This window comes from Capra hircus, chromosome 9 (assembly GCF_001704415.2).
Source record: "Capra hircus breed San Clemente chromosome 9, ASM170441v1, whole genome shotgun sequence".
NCBI classification, from domain to species: domain Eukaryota; kingdom Metazoa; phylum Chordata; class Mammalia; order Artiodactyla; family Bovidae; genus Capra; species Capra hircus.
The window spans coordinates 36,375,974-36,396,179 of record NC_030816.1 but is presented as its reverse complement, the minus strand read 5'-3'; the positions used below and the strand labels follow the sequence as shown (position 1 = coordinate 36,396,179).

The following is a 20,206-nucleotide window of genomic DNA, read 5'->3' as shown; positions in this document are numbered from 1 at the left end:
TGTGAAAGTTCCAAGAGGAAGAGACTTAAGAAAGCAAGATAATGGGAATGGGATGACTGAACTCTGTTACATCACCTTTTTGTCTCCCAAAACCCAAGAGTACTTGACACACAGTAGAGAATGAATGAATGAGTGAATAAACAGTACCAAACAGAGAAGAATAAAACTAAATGCATGAAATTTGGCAAAATGTCTTACTCTGAACAATCATTCCAACCTAGGGCAATATAGTCTGAAATCTGTTATTGCCATAAATTGGAAGCAAGTGAGTATTTTTAAGTCCTCATTGTGAGGTTAACATATTAATAATATCTTTCCCTCCATGTCTACAAGATGACACAAGGCCTTGAGGACTTTTGGGGATGAAAGGTATCTTAAAAGTCATGTAATTCAACCCTCCACAAATTTCAACAAACTAATCATTGAGCATACATGTCTACCTTTCCAAAAAAAGATCTCATTATTTGCCAAAAGAGCACCTTATATTTAAAGGATTCAGAAAATGTTTGCCTGAGCTGAGATCTGTCTTCATGTACCTTCCACCCAGAGCCCTAGTTAAAATTTTGGGCCATCCTTCTTCCACATACAGATCTTCAAATATTATGCCCATCCTCCTATCCCACCATAGATTTCTCTCAAAAAGAATAACCAGTTAGAGGTTTTTCAAGTGTTCATCACAAAACATTAATCCTACTTCCTTCACTGACCTCATCACTCTCTTCGTTATGACTTTTGTAGGACTGTAACTCCCCTAAAAAAAAAGTATGGTGGCCAGGTGCGGCCTAAAGAGCACAAAAAAGAGCTGAACTGTCATTACCCATGTATAACATTGTACTTTTTTAATATTAAAATTATATTGTCAGCTAGCTACATAAGACTGCTTACAAAAATAATACATATGGAATACTTAGCATCTGCTAGGCACTATTTTAAGTGCTTCAAGTGCTTTACATCGTATCTTCACAGCAACCTATATGGTAAGCCTATCACTTTCTCCACATAACAATTACAAAAGCTGCACCTTGGAGAAGCGACTTGGCCAAAGTCAGTTATCAGCAGGAGAGCTAGGATTCATACATGTGTCTGCCCTAAAGCCCTTTCGCTCTCTCTCTTTTTTTTCCATTCTCTCTTAAACACTTGAATTCACAGGTCCCACGGCTAACTCACACTAAATTTAGTTTATTCAAATGCTGCTGCTGAACTAGACCTTCCTATCTAAAATTAACAGTGTTCCTTGTTACAAGTATATGAACTTATATTTATCTGTTTTATGTCATATTCAGCCTATTGTTCTAACAATTTGAACCATAAAGAAGATAAAAGCAACATTCAATGAAGATAATATATATATATAGCTAGTGCTTTCCCAATATAGACTGTAAAACTTAAGAGACCTGTTACAGCAGGTAAAACACTTCAACTGTCTTGACCTTTCCTAATTTTTACATTCAGATAAAGTAGAATATGAATCTTCCTCATAAAAATTTTATCTCTTATAAAGTAAAAGTAGGAATGAATAATCCGCAGTGGCAGACAATGCAGAAGTAACAAGAACCTTGGGGAGAAAATGGCTATATCACTTCAGAGCACGTGACATGAATATATTCATATATGTATGTACCTACAAATTAAATACAAAGATATATCTGACCCAAATAACATTCTGACTAAACCCAGTGAGACTGAAAAGAAAAAAGTTCATAAAAGAGAGGTTCAATCACGTCCTGAGGACTGCCTTTCTGAGCAGAACACCAAAAACAAAGAAAAGATTCCTAAATGAAAAGATGAATAGACTTGCCTATTTATATACCCAAAACATCTACAAAAAAAATTGCAATCTCATTATAAATTATCTTATTAATTAAGAAAAAGTAACAACTTCAAATGAAAAATTCGCAATTCTCATAAGAAAGCAGTAAGTGGCCTATAAATATGAGGAAAAAAATATTTACCTCAGTAGTAATAAAAATGTAATTAAAACAGTGAGATATCATTTTCTTCCTAATAAATTGGGCTGTCCAAGAATGTAAGTTCAAGGATACTCTTATATACTACAGGCAGAAATGTACACTGGTGGATTCTTCCAGGAAAGAATTCTGTCAGTACTTCTGGATGCAAAATTTTAAGTACTAGGAATATATTAAAGGGGAAAATGTGTGTGAGCAAATATTTAGCATAAGAGTTTTATCATAGAGAAAGGCCAGATATAACTTAAATCTTCAGTAGCAGAATAAACTAGGATATGATGAAAAATGTATACTGCGCAGCCACTAAAAAGTATTCTACATTAACCAAATCACCATGATATATACATGAAACTAATATCACATTGTAAGTCAAGTATACTTTAATTTAAAAAATGTATACAATAGATAATGTATTGCAGATTTTATTGTCATAAAAAAGTTTTACTGTCTCACACAGAATTGTTAAGTAACAAAAAAGCAATTCATAGACCATATAATCCACTTTTAAATTAGTCATATTTTTAAAATATATATGCCAAAATAGTTGCTATGACCATGACCAGATATAGTGAGAATGCAGATGATTTTGGTTCTACATGTTATATATAAGTGAGCTCTAAATTTTCTACAATGATACATTTTTTTTAATTAGAAAAATAAAGTTGTGTAAAGAACAGTCAACATTAAAAAAATGAAATGACACAAAAGGCTAGAATTTCCAGTACAGTCTTGAAAATAAATAATAAGGGGAAAAAATGGATTCTATAAAACACTATGGCTAGGCAGTAACCATAAACTAAAAAAAAAAAAAAAAACCTAGAGGGACATGAGAAAAAGTATGGTAGCAAATCACAATAAAAACTAACATAATTATACATATATGCCTTTAAAACATAGTATTGTAGTATCTATAAAGTTAAATCTCTAAGAATATCTTGGCACATAAAAATGAGAGAAATAACAAGGAGACTTTCTTTACTAAGTTTGAAGCAAGGAAATAAAACCAAGACATATGTTCCTCCATGAGGAAGATAAGAGAAGTCCATTCTCACTTCTTCTACAGGAAACATTAGCTTAAGACAGGAAAGAGCAGAATAGATACCATAAAGACTGAATGCTACCCATAGGGAACTACTGAGCTTTTATCTTATGGAGAAAGTAGCAAGGAATCACTTAACTTCTTCAAATAAATAACTTCAGGTGTTCAGACCTTGATGTATCACATCCCAAGGTTCAAAAACTACTTACAGATTTGAGGCCAGAGTCTTTGCTATCTCTGAGGAATAATAAAGGAAAACAAGTGCCAGATGAAGGCAAAATTCCCAAATTTAAAAAATAAATGACATAAAAAAATGGATTGTGAAAATTACTTAATATCAACACATGGAAATGTAACAGAACAAAGAACAGAATTCACAAGTAAAATCATGGCAAAATAGTCTTCTTTTTCCTATGAGATTGTTAGGTTAGTTGCTCTTAGATTGGAAAAGCAACTGAAAGTTTGATACCTTTGAAGATAAGATGATGAAAGCATTCTACACATCAGTAGTGTTAGATCTATAGAGGACTGAACAGCTGCATCCAAATTGTGTTGATAATGGATTAATGCTAACAGAGGAAAACTGGGAGAGTTTTACACTTTAAAAAAAAGGAAAGACCAAAGAAAAGAAAAATATAACTGCCATCACATGTCTAAAACACAATCATATAAAAGAGGAGACATCTATAACTTTACTTCCCCATGTATAGATATAAGACTAAATGGCAGATGTAATAGGAGCAGTTTGTCAGTTTAATAAATAAGTTAGACGAGGGCTACTCAAGAAAGGGGTAAAATGCCTTTTGAAAAAAAAGAAACTCATCAGAATAAGTAGATCTTATTATATGGGCATCACTTGGATAGAATGTTAGACACACCCATAACATACTTTTGGGCAGGGTGGGGGGAATGCTATGATTCTAAATATTCTCTAAGTATAAATTTACCCAATAGCAGCTCTCTACTCAGACTTGGGGCAGGGGCAGGGCTCTTCTGATTATTTGGCGAAATGACTATAGAAAAAGCAACACATAATTGGTCCTCACAGTTGAAGATATATTATTTTGATTTCAACCTCAATAATGTTGGCATCCTTATATAATATGAACACTTTTCATAAGCATTCATGTCAGTCATTCAGCTCGATAATATTTTAAATTTCCTACTCTGGGTAACAAAATCATCACTATAGCCTCCTTGCCAGGCTGTAGTAGATATATATATTAAGTCAGTAACTTTCAATGTGTGGTCTAGAATCTCTGAGACCCTTTCAGGAAATCCATGAACCAAAATTATTTTTGTAGTAACAGTCAAATGTTATTTGCCTCCTTCATCCTCATTCTCCCATGAGTATAAAGTGAGTGGAGTTTTCAGAGGCTACATGTGGGATATATGAACGGACTGCATGCAGAGGCACATATGGGAATCTAGTTGTCTTACATTAAGCTACACATTGAAAAGACTTGAAAAAATGCCATACAATCCCATTCTTCATATTTTATATTCTATTTTGGAAAAGTTATTTTTCATAAAAATGTTACTTATATTAACAGATTTAGTGTTATTAGCATTAATATAATAGATTTAGCTATTTACACTAATGTATCATTTTAAATGATTTTTTATTTAATAAATACACTATTTAATAACATATTAAAAACTTTGTTTCAATTTTTAACATAATATTCCATTCAGTTAAGTCACTCAGTCATGTCTGACCCTAGTAGAACATTATGATAATCAACATAATGTAAACTCTATGAGATCCTCCATAATGTTAAAGAATGTAAAGTTTGGGAGCCACTTTATTAAGCCATGCTAATTATTCTATATTAAAATTTCAAAGGATGCTGGAATCATTTATAGTGCAATTGAGTATTTAAAAAAATAGTCTTTCCTCAAAAGACATTCTAACCAAATAAGTCCTAATTTTTAAAATCAGGTACGTATCTGGAACAGGACTGGGTTCAGAAATGAACTTTCATGGGTTAAATAATACCATCTGCATAGAGTCGATAATGGTAATAGTGAATGTAAAATTAGAAAAGCTATAAAGAATGAACCTCAGTTGCACAACTGTAAACTATGATAATATCAATATAACTCAAAATTCACTTTTCCTAAGAACTTGTTACACATAACTCATCAATATTTACATCAATATTAATAACTCTGCAAATAGCATTTAATCCTGAAATAATACCAAGATATGTATACTCCATTTCCAATACTCTCAAGTAATTTTCTATTAATTTCTTTTCTATTTTATCAAAGATTTTAAAATCAGAACCTCACTACAAAAACTGAATTTAAGACTTTTAGAATAGTGAGACTTACAAAAGCAAAAGAGGAAAATAAAAGCAGTAAAAATAATAATTCTCTGAATTAAGAGCTACCCTCTGCTGCTGCTGCTAAGTCACTTCAGTCGTGTCCGACTCTGTGCGACCCCATAAGACGATAGACAGTAGCCCACCAGGCTCCCCTGTCCCTGGGATTCTCCAGGCAAGAACACTGGAGTGGGTTGCCATTTCCTTCTCCAATGCATGAAAGTGAAAAGTGAAAGTGAAGTTGCTCAGTCGTATCCGACTCGACTCTTAGCGACCCCATGGACTGCAGCCCACCAGGCTCCTCCATCCATGGGATTTTCCAGGCAAAAGTACTGGAGTGGGGTGTCATTGCCTTCTAAGCATCATTTAATTAACTACTTGAAACATCTATATATAACAAGGCATAGATAAAATTTGTTTACTGATCTGTAAGGTATCCACTCTAATAAAACTTTGCATATGTGGAAATATATAATCCTTATTAATGTGGAAGGCAAGAATCTAACATTCGAGAACCTGCAGTTTGTGAAACATTATGGTAGGTAGGTACTTCGTATGTAGTATCTCATAAATCCTTACAGCGACACTGCGAAACAAAGGTTCACAAGAGTTTAGTAACCTGCCCACAGTCAACAACAGGAAAGTGCACAGAGACAGAATTTCCTTCAGAGCCTTGTAAGTTAGTGTCCTTCTCTTCAAAGAATCCAGTGATATACCAGAGAGGAACAGCAGGCCTGTGCTGGTGATTAAAACAAAAGGCCCAGAATACCTACCAGTCTTGCTTTGTGACTTTAGGAAACAAACTGGGACGCTGGTTTTGGGGGTTTTTTTTGTTTGTTTGTTATCTTTATACATAGTATACCATCCTTACCTTGCAGAACTATGAAGAAACTGGTTATATCAAGTGAGACAGTTTGGTCTAACTCTATATATAACAGGCATTCAAAACATGGGAGTTTTGCCGTTATTAAAACTACTACTTTCTTGGGGAAAAGTTTCCGTTGAAAGTTCATTTTGACTATGTGATCCTATTAGGACTAAACCTATTGCTACAATTCTGGTTACAGAAAAGCAGCAGCCAAGAAGATGTCTGTACCAATCAAGGATGAGTCCTGATTAAGAAAATAATCTGAAATGTTTATATCTTATCTTCTTCTGGGTAGTTAAGAGATGTTGTGGGGAGGGAGGTGGGAGGGGGGTTCATGTTTGGGAACGCATGTAAGAATTAAAGATTTTAAAATTTAAAAAAAATAAAAAATAAAAAATTAAAAAAAATGTACTAACTTTAATAAATATTTTTAGAAGTAAGTAAGTCTCAAGAGTATAAAGACTAAAGAGTCTAGCCCAATCAAATTCTTAGGCTTAATCATAGTAACTATGGCGTTGACAAAGAAATTACAGGGAGTCAGAGTTTATACTTAAAGATGCAAAGTAGGAAAGGAAAAGATGATTGTACTCAGAAACCTAAGTTGGCTGTTTTATTAGTTCAACATTCACAGAAACACAGAATTACTTTAAATGCAATTCCCCACAGAAATTTTAAAACTCATCTTTAACAAGTTCTCAACATTTCATCCTTTCTCTTATTTCAGCCAATTCCATATTTGGAAATCTGTATAAGGAACAGATATTGTTTCTGAAGAAATTGTAAATCAGAGTAAATGCCAAAGAATCCTAACCATACTTAAACTGCTTGATGTTTCAAAGCATCAAAACTAAGGAAATGTACAGAACTATTTCTTGGCAAAGAAAGCACACACTGGAGTCAGGGATGTCTGAGTTTAAACCCTAGATTCACTATTTATCCTGCAACCTTGGACAAATTTCCTAGCACCTCTATAAAACATGTATCTCCAGTGAGCAATAATCCATGAGGCCACCAAAACATTTCCTTCAAGTACCAGCAAAACAGGGGTACCAAAAAATGAGAAAAACTTTTTTTTTAAGAATTTGATGTTTGAAAAAGACATCAATTCAGCCGTAATGGTAAAAATAAAATAAAATTTTAGTAGACTTTCTTATATTTGCTGTAGCATGCTTTTAATTTTTAAAAAAAGTCTATGGGAAGGGAGAAGAAATGCCTCAGCATTTAACATTTTCAGTGCTTAAGGTCTCTAATAGTTTTTAGTCCAGTACATGAAATATCCACTTACATGCTAAACTGTCCATAAAATCCTGGTTGCAAATCAATAAGCAAGATCAAGCAGGGTGTATCTACAGCTTTTAGAGTGGCTTACAATATACCTGAACAAAGCGTATAAGGCTTTACCTTATTTGGCCCTTACCTCCCTGCTCATCCTTGTCTCTGACCACACCCACTTTGCATATCTTGCGTCTTCACTACAGCCCTCAAAACACACCTTGCTTTTTCTCACACTTAAAATATGTTCCTTACCTTTCTGATCCACTTGAAGAAGTTAAATCTAGTTGTATTTTAAGGTTTGGCTAATGCTCACCCTCCTCTATGAATACTTTTCCTACCATTCTAACTCCCCTATGAAATTTATGACTGACTCATCTATGCCCCACTTTTCTTTGTATACAGTATCATCATAACTAGGTATCTGGGTGCACTTACTTACTGGCATGCCTCCTCTGACTAAACAACAAATTCCCTAAGAGCAAGGTTGCTGTCTTATTCATCCTTTTATGCTTAGTATGTAGCACTGTACCTAGTGCTACAACATATGAATGGATGGAAGCATGAATTCACTCTGACCCTGTAGTTAGGCACATTATGAAAACAATCTTGAGAATAAGAAAATGTTCTTCCAACAACCAGTTTCAGTTATATACTTAAGAATTGTGGTGAAAAACTAAGAAATACAAACTTCACTCTAGATACTCTAAAATAAAAAGAATAGTTTTATGGCTCACTCAGACAAAATTTACATTAGTTTGATGTTTGTAAGTTTCAGTTTACAATAATCACAGCAAAATTGCTATGTATTCAATTATAACAAGCAGATAGTAAAATTATCTTTATATCACAATTTTTAAAACAGTGTTACTTTTCAGAATGTCAGAGAACCACTTATGAATGTGGACCATATCTGATAAATAAACTAAGTGTAAAACATTAAGGTAAACAAGACTGATCAAAGAATTAATAGCATGTTAACTTACTTTGAAACTACAGTTAATGAGTATAATATCTAACTACCACAGGTTTAGTCCTCCAATACCTATTTCTCCTATTCCCCAAATTTTTCTCCCCCTTCTGGGAAAAAAAAATACTACCGAGATTTTTTTCTACATTTCTGATACTCTGTGTGATTTCAAAATTCTTCATTTCAATAACAACAGCAAAAATAATCGCAGCTGCCATGCAGTATTTACAAATGCTACTTATCATTTCCCTCTAGTCAAGGCTATGGTTTTTCCTGTGGTCATGGATGGATGTGAGAGTTGGACTGTGAAGAAAGCTGAGCACCGAAGAATTGATGCTTTTGAACTGTGGTGCTGGAGAAGACTCTTGAGAGTCCCTTGGACTGCAAGGAGAGCCAACCAGTGCATTCTGAAGGAGATCAGCCCTGGGATTTCTTTGGAAGGAATGATGCTAAAGCTGAAACTCCAGTACTTTGGCCACCTCATGCGAAGAGTTGACTCATTGAAAAAGACTCTGATGCTGGGAGGGATTGGGGGCAGGAGAAGAAGGGGACGACAGAGGATGAGATGGCTGGATGGCATCACTGACTCGATGGACGTGAGTCTGGGTGAACTCCGGGAGTTGGTGATGGACAGGGAGGCCTGGCGTGCTGCGATTCATGGGATCGCAGAGTCGGACACAACTGAGCGACTGAAATGAACTGAACTTATCATTTTACATATGGTATCCCATTTAAGACTTATACCAACTCCATAATCAATGTATTCTTTTTACCCTGAGACAGTCCAACCAGAAAACAGGCTCCAGGAGATTCAACTACCTAAAGTCTCACTACCAATAAGTGGGAAAGGAAGGACTTCTGATTTCAAAGCCTCTGCCCTTTCTATTATTATAACAATATGCCACCTCTCTTCATCCTCATCAAATATATTACTCGTCCAGGATTAAAACTGGGTTGACATTATTTGACATTTATATCAGAAAATGAATATAATGCCATGATTGAAGCAATCGAAACCCTTCAAGATAAACTTTTCATGTGACAGTAAGAGTAACTCACCATTTTTTGAGTAACATCACCAAATGGTGGCATAGAAAGGAATTAAAATAATGTTTCCTTTGTGTGATATAAAAAAACTTACAAACACACAATTCTTTATTGAACAAGTAATATAAAATATTATTTATATTATTATTATTTCCAGATCAGTTTGTTTTTGCAAGTTTATTCTTTCAATCATAGAAACTAACCAAAAATAGTTTGTAAATCAGTAAGTCATTCAACAGATAAAATTTCTGTTTTGAAACTTATTTTCATCAGATATTACTAGATTAACCATGTAATTTATCATTCAAACCTATATACTTTTTGAAGAAGGGACACTTCTAATTATTACAATGTAACAACAGGTTTAACCAGAATTGTTCCAGTAACCAGGACATGTGGACACCCTCACTATTCCCCTATTCATTACACTCACAGCCCTCCTACAACACAGTGGAGAAATTTCCATGGCCACCATGTAAAACCATCTGGCTACATATTTGATCACTGCAGCACAATATTAAAGACGTACTTTCTTTGCTAGACACCCATATTTTAAAAGGCTATTCCATTAAGGTAATGCACATTAAGATAAAACTGCAATAACTTCAACTGTACCTCATCCTGAAGTTCATCACCACTTTTAACAGAAGCAAGCATATCATATAAAGTACAGCAAAGATCTTCTATTCTTGTTGCTTCAGCCATTTCGTTTAAAGTTGCATTTAAGTACTTCTCAACTTCACACCACAAAAATGAGTCGTTTGTTTTTTCCACAGGCTTGCAGTTCAGAGTGGAATGCTCCTGAAGGTGGTCAGTCAGAAACTTCTTATAATCCAAGCTTATAGTTTTCTGGGATTCACCATTTATTGGCAGTTCATCAAAGTGGTCCAAATCATGCATGTCAAATGAAAATGCTAAATTTTTACCAAATAAAACTCGATCACCATATTCATCGGTTGTCATCTGGACAAGAGCAGTAAGACTGTCTTTACAAAAATGAGAAGTAATTCGATTAGTAGCATCACAAGCTGCAGTGGCAGATGATGATGGAAAGGGACCAAACATCTGTTTGATAGCCTTTGTTTCCTGGTGGCCAACACAGTCCTTCAAGTGAAATGTCTTGAAGAGAAACGCGGCTGCACTTTCAATGGCTTCTTTCCCATTATCTGTTCCAACTATTCAGACAAAAGAAACAGTATTAGCTTAAATGCATCATGGTTCAAGCTTCCAAAAATTTACCAAAAAAAAATACTACAAATATTCCTCTGAGCAAATTCAACAGTGAAAATATAATGATATTTAGATATAGTGAGACAGATGAAGATAACCAATTCAGGAACAGGAAAATCCCTTTAAGGCCATCCCCAAAGTCCCAAAGAATGGCATTAGGTAAATAACCCATTATCAGTATTATACGTAAGTTAGAAACTACCCATAATAATCCCTTACCTTTTTCTAAAAACAATTTGAGGCATTAGGTAAGACTTATTTTATTTATTTTTTATTTATTTTTATTTTTTGGTAAGACTTATTTTAAAACCAAATTTTAAAACTTGATTTGATGAGCTAGTTAAATAAATAAGATGCAAAAAAAAATCTGAATTATAGACTTCTGGTGCTGGAAGGAAGGCAGCTCCCACAAGTTACAAATCCATAACCTTCTTTCCACATACCGTACATCTGAGATGGCAAGAACAGATTTATAGTTTTCATTCAAAAATTTGTATTACTACATAAATCAACTACACTTCAATAAAAAAGTTTTGAAAATATTTAATACTATCAAGGATGTACATGAAAAGAATCTTTTAAAATAAACTCAGCCACACTATAAAAGTTTTTTTTTAATTCTGCTATTGAGAAGAGGCCAAAAGTAAATTCTTATGAAAATAAGAGAAAGTTAAAAGGAGCAGCCCCTAATTGCTTTAAGGCATTAGTATCTCATATCTGATTCTCTCAAAAGGAAGAAGAGTCTATAATTGTCATAGAATTCAACGAATATTCTTAGAATAAAAAACAAATTCTATCTGAGAAGGCCTGAAAAGTCAGTAAGACTTCCTAAAGTAATATTTGTAATGTTAGTAATAATACAATCAATACCATCATCTTCTTGAAACCATAGCTCCAATTACATCATTAATCACAAATCTTGAGCAGCTTATGATAAAGCTCAATGCCTGCATGTGTGCTAAGTTGCTTCAGTTGTGTAGGACTCTTTGTGACTCTATGTACTCCAGTCCACCACACTTCTCTGTTCACCGGATTCTCTAGGCAAGAACACTGGAGTGGGTTGCCATGCCCTCCTCCAGGGGATCTTCCCAACCCAGGGATCAAACCAGGTCTCTATGTCTCCTGAACTGGCAGGCATGTTCTTTACCACTAGCGCTGCCTGGGAAGCCCCATAAAACTCGGTTATTCAACCTAAACTCCTATACTCTATTTTCAAGTCATGCCTGATGCTGATCCATTCTGTTTTACCAGCTTTACTCACTACTATACATTTCCTACTCTAGCCAACAAGAATTCCTTAACATCCAGAACTCAGGTCCTGTTCTTGTTGTTCAGTCGCTAAGTCGTGTCCAACTCTTTCCAATCCCATGGAGTGAAGCATGCTAGGATTCCCAGTCCTTCACTCTCTCCCAGAGTTTGCTCAAACTCATGTCTGTTGAGTTGCTGACGCCATCCTGCCTTGTCATGCTCTGTCGTCCCCTTCTCCTCCTGCCTTCCTCCTGCTGGGTAAGCCCAGCATCAGTGAGAAATGATGATGCTGAGTCGGCTCTTTGAATCAGGGGGCCAAAGTACATCAGTCCTTCCAATGAATATTTCAGGGTTTATTTCCTTTAGGATTCACTGGTTTGATCTCCTTGCTGTCCAAGGGACTCTCAAGAGTCTTCTCCAGAACTCACCATTCTTTATGATCCAACCCTCACGTGTGTATATGACTACTAGAAAGACCATAGCTTTAACGATATGGACCTTTGTCGGCAAAGTGATGTCTCTGCTTTTAGTGAGATCTCTGCTTCTTCGGGCAATCACTGAAGCCATAAAATTAAAAGATGCTTGTTCCTTGGAAGAAAATCTATGACAAATCTATACAGTGTATTTAAAAAGCAGAGACATCACTTTGCCAACAAAGGTCCATATAGTAAAAATTGTGATTTTTCCAGAAGTCATACATGCAAATGACAGCTGGGCCATAAAGAAGGCTGAGCACTAAGGAATTGATACTTTTAAACTGTGGTGCTGAAGAAGACTCTTGTGAGTCCCTTTGACTGCAAGAAGATCAAACCAGTCAATTCTAAAGGAAGTCAACCCTGAAGATTCACTGGAAGGACTGATGCTAAAGCTCCAATACTTTGGCCACCTGATGTGAAGAGCGGACATACTGGAAAAGACCCTGTTCCTGGGAAAGACTGACGGCAGGAGGAGAAGGGGCCAACAGAGGATGAGATGATTGTATGGCATCACCGACTCAATGAACATGAGTTTGAGCAAACTCCAGGAGACAGGACAGGGAAGCCTGGCGTACTGCTGTCCATGGGAATGCAAAATCAGACACCACTTAGCAACTGAACAACAACTAGGTTTGCCACAGTTCTTCCGAGGAGCAAGCATCTTTTAATTTTGTGACTGAAGTTACCATCCGCAGTGATTTTGGAGCCCAAGAAAATAAAATCTGTCACTGTTTCTACTTTTTCCCTATCTATTTGCCATGAAGTGATGGGACCAAAGGCTATGATATTAGTATTTCAAATGTTGAATTTTAAGCCAGCTTTTGCACCCTCATCAAGAGACTCTTTAGTTACTCTTGGTGTTCTCCCTGTTTCTTTTTTTAAGATTTGAAGTCCTTAAAATTTTTATTATTATTATTATTTATTTGGCTGTACTAGGTCTTAGCTACAGCATATGTGATCTTTAATTGCTGCATTCAAACTCCTGGTTGTGGCATGTGGGATCTAGTTCCCTGACCAGGGATTTTAACCTTGGTAACAGCAGTCCTGTTCTACTCTATGCGTATTTCCATGCCTTTATTAAATCTTCCCCAAGGCCTGATCTGCTTCTTGAGAAACCTGTAGGCAGGTCAGGAAGCAACAGTTAGAAATGGACATGGAACAACAGACTGGTTCCAAATAGGAAAAGGAGTACGTCAAGGCTGGATATTGTCACCCTGCTTATTTAATTTATATGCAGAGTACATCATGAGAAATGCTAGGCTGGAGGAAGCACAAGCTGGAATCAAGATTGCTGAGAGAAATATCAATAACTTCAGATATGCAGAAGATACCACTCTTATGGCAAAAAGTGAATAAGAACTAAAGAGCCTTGTGATGAAAGTGAATGAGGAGAGTAAAAAGCTGGCTTACAGCTCAACATTCAGAACACTAAGATCATGGCATCTGGTCCCATCACTTCATGGGAAATAGATGGGGAAACAGTGGAAACAATGGCTGACTTTATTTTTCTGGGCTCCAAAATCACTGCAGATGGTGGTTGCAGCCATGATATTTAAAGACGCTTACTCCTTGGAAGGAAAGTCATGACCAACCTAGACAGCATATTAAAGAGCAGAGATATTACTTTGTCAACAAAGGTCCATCTAGTCAAGGCTATGGTTTTTCCAGTGGCCATGTATGGATGTGAGAGTTAGACTATAAAGAAAGCTGAGTACCAAAGAATTGATGCTTTTTGAACTGTGGTGTTGGAGAAGACTCTTGCAAGTCCCTTGGATTGCAAGGAGATCCAACCAGTCCATCCTAAAGGAAATCAGTCCTGGGTGTTCATTGGAAGGACTGATGTTGAACCTGAAACCCCAATACTTTGGCCACCTGATGCAAAGAGCTGACTCATTTGAAGAGACCCTGATGCTGGGAAAGACTGAAGGCAGGAGGAGAAGGGGATGACAGAGGATGAGATGGTTGGATGGCATCACCAACGCAATGGACATGGGTTTGGGTGGACTCTGGGAGTTGGTGATGGACAGGGAGCCCTGGCGTGCTGTGGTTCATGGGGTTGCAAAGAGTTGGACATGACTGAGCGACTGAACTGAACTGAGCTGAACTGAACAAGGCCTCTAATTTCTCAAATCCTACCCATGTTTCATAGTCCAGCTGAAATGCCTCTCTCAAGGCAAGTAAAATACTGTGTACATTGTTTTATTCCCTGTTACCTAGCCAAAATAAGTGTCTCAATATTAAACCGTTGAATTTTGGGGACTTTCCTGATGGCCTGTGGCTAAGACTCCACTCCCAATGCAGGGGGCCCGGGTTCCATCCCTAGTCAGGGAACTAGATCCCACATGCCACAACTACGAATTTGCATGTAGCAATTAAAGGTCCCACATGATGCAACTAAAACCTAGTGCAGCCAAATAAATACTTAAAACAAAACAAAAAAAAGACTACAAACCTTAAAAAAAAAAAAAAAAAGAAAGAAAGAAGAAAAAGAAACTGCTGAATTATCTGAACCCAGGCCTCAAAGACTCCAGACTACTGTTTTTACATTATACCGCCTGGTTAGGTACTTTCTGTTGTATCTGATATTTACACATGTGTGTAGAAGACTAACAATTTATGCAAGTGAAGTTAAGCACAAAATATAAGTCCATTATTTAATTCTTCAAGTATAAAGTCTATAAAATCTTCCATTATTACAAAGAATTCATAAAACACCATCTGACATATTCTTTTAGTACTTAGGAAAATACATAACAAATATCTTCTAGAGATTAAATAATACCTTTAATTAATTAAATAGCATTTGTGTACATTTTAGTTATTCAGTCTATATATGAGGTTTGGAGAACTTAGGTTTTGGATAAGTTATGGATTGTGATAATTCTATAGACAATTCAACAGGACTGGGACTAAAGAAGTCTGACCAAAAATGGAATTCACATTTGCAAACTCATTCTGTACCTAACATTATAAATGTGCCCTTCAGTAAAGATATTATTTTGCATCTTGGCATTTTCCTTACACAACTTACTAAGAACTTTTAAATTAAGTTATTTCAATTCTTATTAACAAAATTATCTCTATTTTATAGATACTACAAGAGACTTTAGATTAAATTTGTGAGAGATCAAATAGCTATTTAGTTAATGAGCAAGATCCAAAGAAGTCAGAATTCTAACTCCTAAATAAACTTTTTTCTACTATACTACACTTCTAGAAAGTAGATTTATCTCCTAGTCATTTGTTTTTTTTAAGTCACTTTTGCGACCCCATGGACTGCAGCCAGCCAGGCTCCTCTGTCCATGGGATTTTCTAGGCAAGAATACTGGAGTGGACTGCCATTTCCCTGTCACCTGCATTGACAGTCAGATTCTTTACCATCGGGCTTACTAGGGAAGCCCAGATTTACCTCTAATTCTCATTCGAAGTCACTCAGTCCTGTCCGACTCTTTGCTACCCCGCGGACTGTAGCCCACCAGGCTCCTCTGTCCATGGGATTTTCCAGGCAAGAATACTGGAGTGGGTTGCCATTTCCTTCTCCAGGGGATCTTTCCAACCCAGGGATCCAATGCGAGAATAGTCAATTTATTACCAAAAGTGGAATTAACTTAAATGGCTATTATTAGGTCATTGGTTAAATTACATTACAGCCATATATTATAGACATTAAACATAACGTGTGTCGCATCTGACTCTTTGCGACATGGAGTAGCCGCCAGGCTCGTCTGTCTAGGGGATTTTCCAGGCAAGAATACGGGAGTGTGTCGCCGTGCCCTCCTCCAGGGGATCGAGAGCCTAGTGGCCTTGTCTCTCCAGTCTCTTATTATCTCCTGTATTGGCAGGCGGTTTCTTTACCACCAAAGCGATCTGCAAAACCCAAACATAATGCAGTGCTCCATGTATCTTGCTATAAAATAATCTCCACAATATATTAAGTGAGGGGGGAAAAAAGTAGGTTATCAGTTCACTTTTGAAGAAAAAACAAACTGTAGATTCATTAGGAACACCTACAAAGATCTAAAAACAATTTTCTCAAGGTTTCAGATTTTTAATTTGAGCCTTTTTGTACATCTATAACAATTTTTAGGTAACATACAGATACTTTTAAACTTAGTTCATAATGGTGCTTCACACATATTATTAATAATAGCCTTGCCTAATTACTAATTCTTCTGGATAACCTGCTGTGTGCTGCGCTTTGTGACCCTATGGACTGTAGCCCGCCAGGCTCTTCTGTCCATGGGGGTTCTCCAGGAAAGAATACTGGAGTGGGTTGCCATGCCCTCCTCCAGGGGATCTTTCCAACTCAGGGATCGAACCCAGGTCTCCCGCATTGCAGGCGGATTCTTTACCGTCTGAGCCACCAGGGAAGTCCTACTTTACCGCATCTCTAAGGTAGACTGCTAAGAATGAACAGGGTTCTACAGCACAAAGGGGTTTCCCAAAATTTAAACTCTGCACCGTGCTATTCAAGAGTCTGGGAGCTGCAATTTTTGAGAAGTATTTGAAAACAGCATTCTTAGCACTACTGGCTCTCCAAGAAACAGACGATCACATTTTGAACTTAACGCACTTCCCCGCGGCACTAACGCATAATGAAGACGTGGATCAAGCCGCGTTCAAGTGACTGCACGCACTTGCGTGTCTTCCAGCCTGGGGCGGAGACGTGAGTCTCTGCGCCCGGTCCGCATGTGATGACGTATCACCACAGGGGGACTGGCTGTTAGAGAACCCCTGATGAGAAGGTAGCTCAGGATTGGAGCAGAGAACTGTGTGCCCAAGGAGGGCAGCAACAAGGGTGCCACCCCAACTTGCTAGTAAAGGCCGCCACGCCCCCCACCTCCCCAGCGATCTTTTAGTGACAGATAAATGAAGAGTGTCTCTGTAAAACAGAGAAAAGATCTGAAGAGAATGAACGCAATCAGGTGTCTGACTTGTCAAAGGTCTGGTAGGTCCCACCCTCCTCTCAACAAAATGCAATTAAAAGGGAAACCTACAGGAACGGAAACGCTTTTCTGCTTTCTCTAGGAGCCACATGAACCAGCACACTAGTAATTGGCCACATCGAAAGGCCTGGGAAGGCCTGGGAAAACGCGCGCGGTACACTTCCAGAGCAGAAATCTGTAATAAGTAGCTGTGTCTCGTTTTCTTACACACTATATCCAAAGATGGAACTTTGTTAGATTAACCATGAGGATCTTGTTCACAAATAACCTTCCATTTTTTCCCCTATTTCCCTTTATATTTTAAGTACAATTTATAACATGTAATATTTTAAATGATTATTAGGCTGAAACTCTTCGGTCAAGTACACCTCTGCCTGTGCTATCTTTGAGCAGAATAGGCATTTTAGGAAACTTAGTTTTGTCCTCAAGATAAAGTCTCAGGAAACAATAAAATATACCCTCAATAATCAATAGACTAAAGTTTGAATGAAACTTAAGATCCCCAATCTTTAAGGAAACCAGTTACCTACCACTTTAACATTTAATCTTCTATGCACAAAACACTAGGATTGTAACCCAGAAAACTGGCTCTATGCACCTAGCAATTTAATTGCAATACATTTAGAGAAATATGCTTAAAAGGTCACTAGGATATTTTTAACTAATAATGCTTTCCCTGCCTGCTTGAGTTATATTGACAGAAAATGAGATGTGAAATGCAAAAGTATAAAGATATAATAAGTAACTGATACTGTAAACATTATAGAACAAATTTTTAAAATTAGAATTTAGTGATTACTACAATCTTAAATCATCCTCAACATACAATTTACATATTTTCCTTTTGAATGCAAAATATTAAGAGTTAAAAGGTTTAAACTTACAGCTTTTTAAACTGCCTACCTAAATAAAAAGGATGAGTAGGAAATTTTAATTGAAAATGAATAAAAAATATCTATCAACTGTTTACATCGTTAATTGCTAAATATTCAATTTAGAAATTGTCAACAAATGAGTTCCCTGACCAGTTAAACCTTTAATGTATTGGAGAAAGTATTTTACAAATTTTTTGTTTCACATTATGGCCAAACTTTAAACGTCCATTTTACCCCTGACACTTGATAAACTGTAAATACCAAAATATTGCAACCTTGCATCACAGAGTTAACTTAAGCTCATTTCACTTGTTAAAAATACCAGCAAGGTAGGAAAGAGGCTATAAACATTTTATATTTGTATAGAAATTAGCTAACTGATAATTATCATTAAATTTACTTTATAAATATGGAAAATACTTGTACCAGCAACTTTTCAAGAACATTATATATAAAAAACACAAGTGATTTAACTTAACAAATTTATGATGTAATAGAGGTAAACAGCTATCCATATGGGTTTTGGGGGAATAAACTGAACAATTTACGTGATGCAAATTTTAAATTGCCAAAGTAATGTAATAATAATGAGTTTCATTATTTTAGAGAAATTATAACTCTGCGCATGAAAGAACTTCATCAAAATCTTGCATTAAGTTGGTAAAGTACTCAAGAAATGTTCAATGTATTAATTTGAATGAAGTGTTTAAATATTAAGATTATTTCTAGATTTATATAGAAATTACTGCCTTCAGGGTGAGCAAATAATTAAATGAAACAAAATAAATAGAGAAACATATTTGGTACAAAAAAAGGGAGTAGTAACTAACACAAGAGATTAAAAATAGACCAAAACATGCCCCCATGATTTAAAGTCAACTATTTAATTTTACATATATTCATTATAAAATGTGAATACTCATCTTACATGGCAGACTTTTAAATCAGCATCCAGTCTCTTTATTATCATTTCTACTAAAAATTCTTCATCAAATTACAACCTGACTTCTCAAGCAACCAAATGGCTAACATAAAAGTTTTGATGTTATATAAAAGCTTTTTATAATAAAACCATATTTTGAACATCACTAAGCAACATCCAGAAAACTAAGATCATGGCATCTGGTCCCATCACTTCATGGGAAATAGATGGGGAAACAGTGGCTGACTTTATTTTTGGGGGGCTCCAAAATCACTGCAGATAGTGACTGCAGCCATGAAATTAAAAGATGCTTACTCCTTGGAAGGAAAGTTATGACCAACCTAGATAGCATATTCAAAAGCAGAGACATTACTTTGCCAACTAAGGTCCGTCTAGTCAAGGCTATGATTTTTCCAGTGGTCATGTATGGATGTGAGAGTTGGACTGTGAAGAAAGCTGAGCGCCGAAGAATTGATGCTTTTGAACCGTGGTGCTGGAGAAAACTCTTGAGAGTCCCTTGAACTGCAAGGAGATCCAACCAGTCCATCCTAAAGGAGATCAGTTCTGGGTGTTCACTGGAAGGACTGATGCTAAAGCTGAAACGCCAATACTTTGGCCACCTGATGCGAAGAGTTGACTCATTGGAAAAGACTCTGATGCTGGGAGAGATTGGGGGCAGGAGGAGAAGGGGACGACAGAGGATGAGATGGCTGGATGACATCACTGACTCGATGGACATGAGTTTGAGTGAACTCCGGGAGTTGGTGATGGACAGGGAGGCCTGGCGTGCTGCGATTCATGGGATCGCAAAGAGTCGGACACGACTGAGCACCTGAACTGAAGGAAATAGAAACTCTATCCTTGAACAAATCTTATAGCTCACTGAGAATTAACTGACATTTTTTAATTTTTTTAATTCGAAGGGTGAAAAATGTTTTAAACTTGAGCACTTGAGCGCTGCATCCATTTATCAGGCACCTAGTAATATTATACTTGGTAATACTATACAGAAAATTAAC

The 20,206-nt window shown here is 36.4% G+C and overlaps 1 protein-coding gene across 1 annotated transcript in view; it reads right to left on the bottom strand.

Annotated features, from left to right (window-relative positions):
• The window catches only part of ASCC3 (activating signal cointegrator 1 complex subunit 3), a 345,247-nt gene that overhangs the window by 293,717 nt on the left and 31,324 nt on the right, over window positions 1-20,206 (bottom strand). The window contains exon 4 of the mRNA XM_018053127.1: window positions 10,106-10,665. Within this exon, the coding sequence (XP_017908616.1) occupies window positions 10,106-10,665 (560 nt within the window). The remainder of the gene's footprint in view (window positions 1-10,105; window positions 10,666-20,206) is intronic.